Source organism: Pan paniscus, chromosome 18, assembly GCF_029289425.2.
Source record: "Pan paniscus chromosome 18, NHGRI_mPanPan1-v2.0_pri, whole genome shotgun sequence".
Lineage (NCBI taxonomy): Eukaryota > Metazoa > Chordata > Mammalia > Primates > Hominidae > Pan > Pan paniscus.
Genome location: NC_073267.2, coordinates 87,889,575 through 87,902,540, shown reverse-complemented (window position 1 = coordinate 87,902,540; position 12,966 = coordinate 87,889,575). Strand labels below are relative to the sequence as shown.

Sequence of the window (12,966 nt, the reverse complement as noted above, 5' to 3'; positions counted from 1 at the left end):
TGACTCTCACCAGCTGTGCAACTCGGGTGAGTTCCTTCACCCTTCTGAGCCATCCCTTGGCTCGTCTGTAAAATGCAAAAAAAAAAAAAAAACCACCAGGTTTTTGCATCCTCCTGGATGAGGGATATAAAGTGCCTGACACAGCACATGACAGGGATTTGATAAATGGGGGCTGTTAGCTGTCCCATTGTGGATGTGAAAATAGCATTCTGCTGGCTAAAAGGCAGACACGAATGTTCTAGAACATGGCGATCCCGGAATGTGCAGTGAAGGCAGGAAGAGGAAGAATGGGCAGGGAAGAACAAGTTGGGATGGAGGAATGAACTCTTATCTCCAGAAGCAGAGCTAAGAATATCCACGGAGGCTTGGCACATGACAGCCTCCGCTGAGCCAAATGGCCCAAAGACTTCTGAATGAGCTTTTGCTGCAACAAAAAACTTTGGATCATTTTGAGAGCCTCCCGTGAGGCGCCAATATGTTGCAGTACCTTCCCGGCCCCGACACTGATGTGATTCATCGTAGGTAACATGAATACGCTCAAGCTGGCCAGCACCTTGAAAAATTGGAGTCTATCAAATTGACCTTGAGAAACACAGGAAGGTAATATTTAGTGATATACCAGATGAAATCCTTGCGCAGAGATGTGAAGTGAGGAAGGACCTGAAGGGAAGTAGACCAGCAAATATCAAGGGTCAGGGAGTTGAGGGATGATATAGAGATGAAGCCTAACAGATGTCACCAGAGCAAGAAGGCCTTACGACTTCACATCCTCTCTGCAGGGTATGAATGGTGCAATGGAATGAAATGGTAACTACAGCTTCTGGTGCAAAATTTGAGTTTCCATAATCATCATCTTGGGAAAATGAGGAACACAATATAATGGCATACACAGAGAACAAGTGAAAAGATGAGAGATGATGAACAGGTTGAGTTTCTTCAGCCTACAACCTATCAAATCTAATTTTAAACATCCGGAGCCGCGTGTATTAGTTTTGTTTCTGTTCCATTTTCCTTTTTCTGTGTCCCTGACGGTGAATGATTCCGAATAATTCTTAGTCTGGGATCACCGGTCTACCTCAAGGTACTATATGTTAGAGTAAAACTATAAAACAGCAAATTCTATCATCTGAAATTGACTCACAGGGACCCAATTATGGCTCAAAATATAAGAAAGAAAGACTGAACAGTGGGTCTTTGACATCATCCATCCAACCTTTTTCCTTAAAGATGAGGAAACAGAGGCTCCAAATAGATCCAGAGGCTTACCCAAGGTCCCATCGGTAATTGGGGCAGGTCCAGGAATTTGTGCTCTAAGCATCAAACAATAATTAAAATAGGATAAATGCAGATGAATGTGTTCTCATATATATTGTGTTCTCAGAAAAGAAGAGGATAAATTTAATGATGCAAAAACAGTTGTGCTACAGCATTATCTTCCAAGACTGGTTTAAACATGAATGTCACGGTACAATCAGATTACCATAGTGTCACTAGCATCCCTGGAATTTTACCTTTCTAGTTTCAAATATTACATCAAATAGGCAGAGTTTTACAATTTTGACATGCCCTCCTGTTAGTCCCAAGAACACTGCAAGCCCTCAGCAGTTGTCTGTCTACACTGTCAGTGGGAATGGAAATTGGAGCAACAAGATAAGAAATGACTCGGGAGGTCGGGCACGGTGGCTCATGCCTGTAATCCCAGCACTTTGGGAGGCCTAGGTGTGTAGTTCATGAGATCAGGAGATCGAGACTATCCCGGCCAACATGGTGAAACTCCGTCTGTATTAAAAATACAAAAATTAGCTGGGCGTGGTGACGCGTGCCTGTAGTCCCAGCTACTTGGGAGGCTGAGGCAGAAGAATTGCTTGAACGCAGGAGGTGAAAGTTGCAGTGAGTCGAGATTGTGCCACTGCACTCCAGCCTGGCGACAGAGTGAAACTCAGTCTCAAAAAAAAAAAGAAAAAAGAAAAAAGAAAAAAAAAAAAAGAAAATGACTCGGGAACTGTTACCAAAATTTTAAATGCATATGCCCTTTGAATCAAGGAGTCCACTGCTAAGATTCTGCCCTAGGCATGTACTCACAAATGCATAAATAAAGAATGTTCACAGCAGCATAGTTTAGGCCCAATATCAGATGAAATTGTAAGAAAGACTGATGCAAGAAAGAGAGAACTGTGAAACACCATTGCTTGGAATTACAAATAGCAAAACAATGCAAACAACCTAAATGGCCACCAAAGGGAAGACTGCTTATAGCATAAGCACATGATGGAATATTATACAGCAGTTAAAACAATGAAGTAGATCTATATGCACTAATAAGAGATCTCCTGTAGTACTAAGTTTAAAAAAAAAAAGTACAGAACAGAATGTGAGTGTGTTTGCTGGTATATAGATAACCTTTTTCTGGAAGAATACATAATGTTTATCTTCCAAGAGAAGGACCAAGAACGACTTTCACATTTCATTTTTCACCTTCCCATTCTGCGTGTAGATTCAAATAAGATGCACGTATTCCCATTTGTACTCTTCTCAATACATCTCTAAAGATTACTACTATCCCACCTACTAGAGGTTACTACTTTTTAACATTAGTCAGAAAGACAATAAAATGATCAGAAAAAGTAAGACTCTGTCTTCTTTATTAAACCCAAAATAATAAGCCCAGTGAGCTCAAGATAAGGGCTCATTTCAAATATACTGAATTTCAAATATTTCATCATAAATACACTGAAAAAGCAGAAATAAATCTTCCTTTTCTTTATTTTCATTACTTTTCAGTCCAGAGTACCAAAAATTTTCTTAAGTACACTGTGGTCTATTTCTTCAAATGGCAAGAAATCTTTCACAGCATTCAAAAATGATGACAGCCTCCACAGGGTGTATCCAGCCCCCTTCAGGCTCTGCTCCCAAACACGCTGCTCTATCTCCTCCTCCCCCTCCTCCCAGGGCCTCTGCACCTGCCATTCCCCTACCCCATCTGACCCTTCTCCACCCTCTTCAGGTCTTTCTTCAGATCTTAGTTCAATCACTTCTTCCTTGGGGACCCCAAACTTCTCCCAACTCCCTGGCATCGTTACTGATTCTTAGGACCACTCACTGCTTTTTCAAGTTTACATTAAGATCTGTGTTTTTTGACTAAATTTGTCTTCCACAACAGGCTGAAAGCTCTACGAAGACAGTGGCAATGTCTGTTGTCCTTAACAGTTGACCCCAGCACCTATCACAGAGGTGCACTTCATGAATATGTGAATGAATGAAAAGTGAATGAATGCAGTCTGGACTTCATTCTGAAATCCAGCGATGTTTCAAAAATCAAACAGCTCACATCACTCTCTAGCTCAAGCCCTCTAATGTCTTCCTCACCACTATCTCAGAGTCTACCAGACACCCATCCCCCAACAGCACCTCCCCTACCCACTCCATTCATCTCCAGCCACACTAGCTTCCCTGATGATCCTTGAAATCTCCAGGCTTGTGCCTACCTCTGAGCCTTAGCATATGCTGTTCTCACTGCTAAGAGAATACTTCTCTTGACATCTGCATGGCTTACCTCTACTTCATTCAGGTCTCAGATCAAATGTCACAACTTTGGAAGGCTCCCTGCTGATGACTCCATCACGCTCACGCTATCACTCCCCCCACCTTCCTCTGCTTTACAGTCCTTTATTTACTGACATTATGATAAATATTAAACTTGATTATGGTCTATTTTTCCTACCTAGAAGGTAAGCCTATGAGGGCAGGGATTCTGTTTCGTTTAATACTATATCCTTGGTCCCAAGACTAATGCAAGCCCTTAGTAAATATTTATGGAGACACGTATCAACATCAGCTTCTACATAGACAGAGAAAAGTAAGAAATCAGAGATAGGGTTAAAGCCTCCTTCTTTCTAATCTTAAAAACCATAAGCATAACAGCCTCCTAGTTGTAATCATGGGCGTTCACCACGTTTTATTTTTCTTAATAAATGAGTTAAACGAATAAACATTCTCAAACCCCTGATTAATAAAGCAGATGACACTGACAATGAACTATAAACAAATGCGTGAATAATAATGGACTTGCTCATGCTTTCATTCATAAAACAAACAAAGTGAAGATGACTTTAAAAATAAAGACATGATTCCAAGAGCAATAAACTTTACACACTCCACTAAAATCTCCATGTGGTTAGCCCGGCATGTGTATTTGACAATTAAAAAAAACAACAACAGTCAAGCGCTTACCCATTCTCCTAAAATGCGTGACACTGCTTCACTCGCCCTTGCCATGTTCCTGCAGGCCAAGATCACATGTGCACCATGGAGGGCAAAAGACTTGGCAGTTTCGAACCCTATGGTTTAAAGGAAAGTCAATGTTAGAAAACATAACATCAACACAGTGAGTCATGTTGAATGGCCTTTACCGGAGCACCACTTAAATTACCCCAAGTTCTCAACCAGGGGTGATTTTGACCCCCAGGGCACAGAAGCAAATGTCTGGATACATTTTCAGTGGCCACGGTTGTGGGGTAGAGTCCTACTGGCATCTAGTGGGTAAACACCAGGCATTACAAAACATCTTCCCATGAACAGGGCAGCCCCTGACAACACAGAACCATCTGGCCCGGACTGTCAACACTGTGATGGTGAGAAAACTTGTCCTAGGGATGCAGTGATTTCAAAGATGAAGACTGGGACATAGAAGAGTTCACGGCATGTCCAGCCATTTAACCATCAATAATGACCAGATCCTGTGCCCACGATAAGGACTTTATGCTCCACTCTATGGTAAGTGTCCCCAGCACCTCTGCTTCCACCAGTGTTACCTAGGTTTCTTAGCCCCATTTCCTACTGAGAACAATTAGAAAAGATGGACAAAATAACACACGTGCATACACACCCATATCTGTCTGAAGGCATCAGAAGGGCACTATGACTAAGAATTTTGGGGGCCAAGATCTGCAAAAATTGCAAGGCCAGCATTTGGCAGCTTTTTTCCTTCAAGGCATATTTCATTTCCAAACATAGTGGTTGGAAGCCTGAGAAGATGGGCTGAGCTTTTGGCAATTTTATAACAGGGAAAAAGACATAAATTTGAGCTCAGGACCCACCAGGAAAGGGCCACGGTAAACACACCAAATCTTTGGTCGGGATCCTAAAGAGTTATACCCTTGCTGTAATAACAAGAGACAGTCCAGCCTTCACAAGAGTGGAAACTCAGCTTCAGGCCATTTCAATTCCTAGTCTGATTAAAGTGATCAGTCCCTATCTATCCAATTTCCAGAAGCAAGAGAAAATGTTCTCTGGAGGAAGATACCATTATCTAGAGTCTCAAATTACCACTATAATTATTTCAAATACTCATATAAACTCTCAGACATTCAAACAAAATAGCTAAGCATACAAAAAGAAAAAACTTCACCAAAAGCCAGAGGGGAAAAAAATGGAAATAAATGCACAGGAGATCTGTCTAATCAAGTTATTCAGAAACAGTGATTAAAATAAGTCTGACTGATAAGTTCAAGGAACAAAAAGGCAAGATGGAGAATTTTGCCAGGGAATTAGAAACAATAAAAAAAATCAAATAGATATTCTGAAACTTAAACAAAATAAGAGTAATAAGAGTAAAGAAGAATTCAACATATAGTTTAACAGAATAGAAGACACAGCTGACGACAAGATTGAGGAAACTACAAAATAAGTTAATAAAAAAATCCAAAGTGAAGCATAAAAAGAAAAAAATAACACAATAAAACAAAGCAAAAAAGAGACATATGAAACACATTCTCCCAGGCTCTTACACATACATGTAATCTGAGTTCCAAAACAAGTGAAATAGACTAAGAAAAGCAATATTTGAAGACAGAATGGCTGATAATGTTACAAAATCAATGATGCATATATAGCCACAAATTCAAGAAGTATCCTGAGCCATAAGCAGAAATATGTATGTGTATGTGTTGACATGTATATGTATAAATGTGTGTGTCTACATGTATGTGTGTGTGTGTATATATATATGTGCAAGCCACAACCAGAAATGTACGTTTGTATGTATATATATATTTATGTCTGTGTGAGCCACAAACAGAAATATATATGTGTGTATCTCTATGTGTGTATGTGTGTGTAGATACACATATATACACATACATGTCAAAGCAAGGCACATCAGAGTAAAACTGCTAAAAACTGCAGATAGTTTTAGAAGTAGTTAGAGACCAGTAGCTACAAGACTGATAGTTATACCTCTCAGGAAAATGATGGAAGCCACAGCTGAAAAAAATAAAACTTTCATCTTACAATTCTATACCTAGTGAAAATATTCTTGAAAAATAAAGGAAGAGAACAAAAATTTTAAGCAAATGAAACCTGCTTTTTGTTTGTCACCTACACTACACCTAGTGTCGCGTATAGACCCACACTAGAGGAAACACTAAAGGATGCTCTTCAGGCAGGAGGAAAATGACCTTAGCTATAAACCCAGAGATGCAGAAAGTAACAAAGAGCAACATAAAGGGTAATGACATGTTAAGATCCAAATGGTAAGAGTGAACTCTGTGAGTTTTAAAATATATAGCAAAAATTACTATATCAATAATAATAACAATGCTTAACCTAGGAGGTGAGTAATGGAAGTAAAGTATCCTAAGGTTCTTGTCTTCTCCAGGAAGTGATATAATACTGATTTATATTAGATTTTAATAAGTCAAAGATGCAAGATGTAAATCTCTACAAATTTAAAAAGCTAATGGAGAAGAAAAGTAGAATGATAAAAAGGCAAGAAAGGAGAGAAGATGACTAGGTACAGTGGCCTGTAATTCTAGCACCGTGGGTGGCCAAGGCATGAGGATCACTTGTGACCAGCTTGGGCAACATAGCAAAACTCTGTCTCTACAAAAATTTAAATTAAAAAAGAAATAGCCAGGTGTGGTGGCAGGTACCGGTAGTCCCAGCTACTCAGAAGGCTGATGTCGAGGGATTGCCTGAGTCCAAGAGTTCAAGGCCACAGTGAGCTATGATTATGCCACTGCACTCTAGCCTGGGTGACAGAGCAAGGCCCTGTCTCAATTTAAATGAAAGAAAGAAAGGAAAGAGAAAGAAAGGGAGAGAGAGAGAGAAAGGAAAAAGGAAAAGAAAAAAGAGAAAGAAAGGGAGAGAGAGAGAGAAAGGAAAAAGGAAAAGAAAAAAGAGAAAGAAAGGATAGAAATAAGGGAAAGAGGAATGTAGAATAACTTAACAGGAAGCCAATAATAAGGTGGTATATTTAAACCCAAACCCAAATATATCTGTCATTACATTAAATATAAATGGCCTAAAGACAGCAATTAAAAGAAAAAGTTTGTCAGACTGAAGAAAACATAAATATACATATACTCTCCTTATAAAAGAATGTACATTATGTTTTATACCTTATTTAAACATAAGGATAAAAAAATTAAAGAATAGAAAAGGTATACTGTATAACACGAGCCAAAAGAAATCTGATATAGCTGTACTAATTTCAGAAAAAAAAGACTCTAAAGCAAGAAGCATTACAAGAGAAAGTGCTGAATATTTCACAATGGTAAATTTCAATCCACCAAGAATACATGACAATTCTAAATTTATATGTACTTAATAATAGAGCCTCTCAAATATGTCAAAAATTGACAGAATTAGGACAATAAATAGACAAATTCACAATTATAACGGACAATTTTAGCATATCCCTCTTAGTAACAGATAAAATAAGCAGACAAACACAAAGTATATAGAAGATTTGAACAACTTAATTGATAAACTGAAAATAATTGAATATGATAAACACTGAAAGCAACAGCAAAATATACTCAAGTACTTCAAGAATACTTACCAAAACTGATGATTTGCAGGGGCAAAAGCAAGTCTCAATGAATTTCAAAAGATTAAAATTAGAAAGTATGCTCTTTGACCGCAATGGAATTAAATTACAAATCAATAATAAGATCCCAGAAAATTCTCATTTCTGGAAATATATGTATAAATAAATAAGACATTATGGCTCAAAAAATTACAATGAAAGTTAGAAATATTTTAAACTCAGTAATTACAAACACATATACAAACTTAAGGAGTATAGCTAAAGCCATGGTTAAAAGAAAATCTATAGCCTTAACTACATATATTAAAAAGAAGACCAGGCACAGTGGCTCATGGCTGTAATCCCAGGAATCGGGGTGGCCGAGGCGGGTGGATCGCTTGAGCCCGAGAGTTCGAGACCAGCCTGGGCAACATGGCAAAATTCCATCTCTACAAAAAATTAGTTGGGCGTGGTGGTGCACACCTGTGGTCCCAGCTACTCAGGAGGATGATCATGCCACTTCACTCCAGCCTGGGTGACAGAGTCAGATCTTGCTCCAAAAAAAAAGAAAGAAAGAAAAAATGATGATCTAAGCATCCAAGATGATCTAAGCATCCATTACATTAGGAAAATAACCCAGCAAATTAAGCCTAAAGAAAGCAGAACGATGGAAATAAAAGGAGAAAGGAGAAAGGAGAAACTTATAAATCTAAAACAAACATAAAATACAGAGAAAAAAAGAAGCTAAAAGTCTGTCAATTGAAAAAACTAATAAAATTGATAAAGGGCTAGCAAGAATGACAGAGAGAGAGACAGAGACAGAAAGAGAGGGCTTGAACAACCAATATCAGGGATGAATAAAAGGACATCATTATGCCACATAAAAGCATAAGTAACAAAAGCAAAACTAGACGAGTGAGGTTACATAAAACTAAAAAGCTTCTGCACGTTAAAGAAAACAATCAAGACACTGAAAGGGCAAGCTACAAAATAGTAAAAAATACTTGCAAACCTCATAACTGATAGTGTTCATATCCAAAATATATAAGGAACTCCTAAAACCCAATAGCAAAAAAAAAAAAAAAAAAAAAAAAAAAACCACAGATTTTAAAAACAAGCAAAGGAACCAAATAGACAATTCTCCAAAGAAAACATACAAATAGCCAAGTGTATGAAAAGGGGCTCAGTGTCACTAATTCTCAGGAAAATGCAAATTGAAACCACAGTGAGATGTCACCTCACACCTGTTAAGGTGGTTCTCATCATAAAATGAAAGATAACAAGTGTGGTTCAGGGTGTGGAAACAAGAGCCCCCTTATACGTGAGAAACTTACATTCCTTAGTGGAACGTAAATTGGTGCAACTATTATGAAAAACAGTATGGAGGTTCCTCAAAAAATGAAACAAGAATTAAAAATTGCTGGATTATGATCCAGCAATCCTACTTCTGGATACATATCCAAAGAAACTCAAATCAGGATCACAACAATATGTCTGCCCTCTCATGTTCACTGCAGCATTATTCATACTAGTCAAGACATGGAAGCAGCCTAAATTTCTACTGATGAATGAATGGATAAAGGAAATGTGGAAGACACACACACAAACACACACACACACACACACACACACAAACACACACAATGGAATATTATTCAGCCTTAGGAATGAAGGAAATTCTGCTATTTGCAACAACATGGATGAACCTGAAGGACATTATGCTAAGTGAAATAAGCCAGACACAGAAGGACAAATACTACATGATACAATTTATATGAGGAATCTAAGACACTCAAACTCATAGAGGCAAAAAATAGAATGGTGGAGGCAAAGGGCTGAGGGGAGAGAGAAACAAGGAGGTATTAGCCAAAGGGTATGAAGTTTCAGGTACGCCAGATGGAAAAGCCCTAGAGATCTACCATATAGTACTGTGCTCATATTGTATCATGTACTTATAAAATATAATGGTTTCACAGGTATATACTTATCTCCAAACTTATCAAGTTCTATACATCAAATACGTAAGGCTTTTTGTACGTCAATCATACCTCAATAAAGTTGTTTTTAAAAATGAAAAATAAAGAAAAGGACTACAGATCCTATGAACCCTAAGAAGATCTTAAGATATGGTGAACAACTTTATACCAGTGAATTTACAATACAGGTAAAAAAGACAAATTCCTAGAAAAACACTACAAAAAAAGTTGCCACAAGAAGAAATGGAAAACTGAAAAAGTTCCGTATATTTTAAAAATATGAATCTATATTTTAAAGTCATCTCAAAAAAGGGGAAAGGAGAGGAGGGGAGGGGAGGGAGGGAGGAAAAAGAAGAGGCAGTCTAATCCAGAACTTGAACACCAAGCCATTGCTCTAAACTAAAAAATACCACATTTTGTAATCTGTGGTGGAAGACCATATAGAGTACAGTACAATAACAAAGTAGTCAATTCTACTAGAGAAGGCAGCTATGCAATTCAGCCAAACCCATGTCAAATGGCCATAAATTATTGTTTACAAGATAATGTTAATATGCATGCAAAATCAGCATACTGTTATCTTCCTGACATCACCATGTGAAAGAGCCTAGTAAAGTTCATTCATTCATATCACTCCCACAGGCCTAATCTTCATAGAAAACAGTCTATTTATACAGAATACTTCTCGAGGAAAATCAGCATAGCACAGAGGAAAACTCAAGTTGGACACACTTGTGTTGCTGCCAGTTCTAACCACGTACAAGCTGTGGGATCTAAGGTCACGCCTTGAACCCATGTGAAACTCAGTTATCGTTTCTGTAAAATGGGGAATAAGTGGTAAACATATATTGAGAGCCTAACATAATCATAGTAGGTGGAAAACAAATGTTAGTTGCCTGCTTTTTGCAAAATCCTTGGTGTCCTATGCCTCTTCCCCAATTTGTACGACCTACCAAATCCAGCACAGTCACTATGACTAAAAAATTAAAACTTGCTCCTAGATGTGCTACCAATGGTAACCCGAGGGCTGAATGACTTTAATACCAACCAGAATTCAAAGAAATCAGCCTCGGGCTCCACCATTCCGTTTGTCTGAATATGGACTCTGGAGCACAATTTAACCTCATTGCTGAGACAACCTGAAATTATTTCTTGAGATTTTGCCAAATCCCATATTCCAAAATACTTACTTATTACCTAAAGATGACCTCTGATACTTAAATCAGATGCTGAAATAATGCACAAAGGATTTCAAACCTGAAGTATTTAACACCTAAATCCATTTGACTCCCCTTGAGTATGTGGGTAGTAAAAGGTTTTTGAAGCTGTATCTCCAACCTTTAAAGCAAGACGACAATAATCTCAAATTTACTCATTTTTACCTGTGATACCAATGTCACCCCTTATCACCAGTGAGCAAAAGACACCTAGATCATTTGGGGAAAATGAGAGAAGTAAAATGCCAGGTTTTGTAGCCCAGCTGGCTGGGGGCAGGCACCGAACAAAGTCTTGCTGACTGATCTGCCCCATCAATCAGGCTAATGAGATGCCGACAGCCATATGCAAGCAACACAGTGACCAAACACAACTGCATTTGTGAGCCCGGGACTTCACACACCCAGAAGATCTTGGACGGAATGGTGGACTCTGGGTCCCTTTGAAATTTCCAGGCCAAAGCAATGATCAGGAATATCTTTCTTCACAGTTTCATCACAGGGTATTAAAAGGAAAAAAAAAGATGTAAGAGAGTGGAAATGAGAGTAAACACAATTCTTAGTCATTCATTAGCAGCTACGTTTTTAACAGATTGAGAAAGCATCGATATAACACAAGGCCAGGCAGGTTCCAGAACTTGATTGATTGACTGATTGACTGACTGAGACAGAGTCTCGCTCTGTCACCCGGGCTGGAGTGCAGCGGTGCAATCTGCAACCTCTGCTCACTAGAACCTCCACCGCAGGGATTCAAGCGATTCTCATGTCTCAGTCACCCCAGCAACTGGGATTACAGGCGCGTGCCACCACACCCAGCTAATTTTTGTATTTTTAGTAGAGATGGGGTTTCACCATGTTGGCCAGGCTGCTCTCCAACTCCTAACCTCAAATGACCCACCCACCTCGGCCTCCCAAAGTGCTGGGATTACAGGCGTGAGCCACCACACCCAGTACAGAGCTTTATTTATCCAATTTCTCAGGTAAGCTCCTTGAGACTTACGCCCTCCAATCTCCGTATTTCGCCAGACTAGCACCCAGTAGGATTCAATAAATATCTGCTGAAGAAACAAATGGTTCTTGCAGACTGCTAATAGGCTGCAGCTCTGGACTATTTTAAAACAATCCAGGCTGTTTCAAACTGCAACACGATGGCCCTCTTCCTTCCTTTATAATAATGAATAAATATTAAAATCCTGCAAAGATACTGCTCACTGTAGTTTTGAATGATGCTACCAAGAAATCTGTGGGGGAAAAGCATGCCGTTTTTCTATCAAATTTTATTTTCCCAAACAAACCTGTTAAGTCATGCTATCTCACTTGACAAAATAACCCACGGCAAAGGACTTTTTATTACCAGAAAGGGCACATCTGACAAGACAGCAGCAACAGGCTACAGGCTCAAGCTTCCACCCTCTCTCCTTTAGAGAATTCCTGACTGTAGTTATGGGTAAGCCATCTGTCTCGGTGTCTTGTGAAATTACACTATGGTTCTTACATCTTCCTTTATCTAAGGAATGCATTACCCGTTGCTAGTCTGCTTTTAAAAGCTGCAATAGACAACTCCATTTTCTTACCCTTTACAATTGCCTTTGGAACAGAAACAAAGCATGGCTATTTCAAAAGATGATAGTTTAACAGGAAGGACAATAACAGTTTTATAGTAAACCATATCTCTAGAGTGTGGAGTTTTATATAAAAAAAAGTTTAATAATGCTACCTACTGTTAAAGTCCTGGATAAAACCCAAGAGAATAACATCCCTCACTCTTGTAATACTGCAGCTGACGGCCAGTTTAATTAGCTAAATGTAGTAGTGCTAAGCCTATTCTGCACAGTGCCAAAGTTTGTGCAAAATAATGAAGGCAATGGTTTACTAAATTTAATAACCTGATTCATCTTATAAAAAATTAACTTTATGACAATGTTTAAATTGAACTAGCTTAACTGCATGGAGATGGCAAGAGTGTGTT

General features: G+C 38.6%; 1 protein-coding gene across 1 annotated transcript in view; it reads right to left on the bottom strand.

Annotated features, from left to right (window-relative positions):
• WWOX (WW domain containing oxidoreductase) overlaps nt 1-12,966 on the bottom strand; it is a 1,111,113-nt gene that overhangs the window by 1,042,414 nt on the left and 55,733 nt on the right. The window contains exon 5 of the mRNA XM_008974373.4: nt 4,231-4,337. Within this exon, the coding sequence (XP_008972621.1) occupies nt 4,231-4,337 (107 nt within the window). The remainder of the gene's footprint in view (nt 1-4,230; nt 4,338-12,966) is intronic.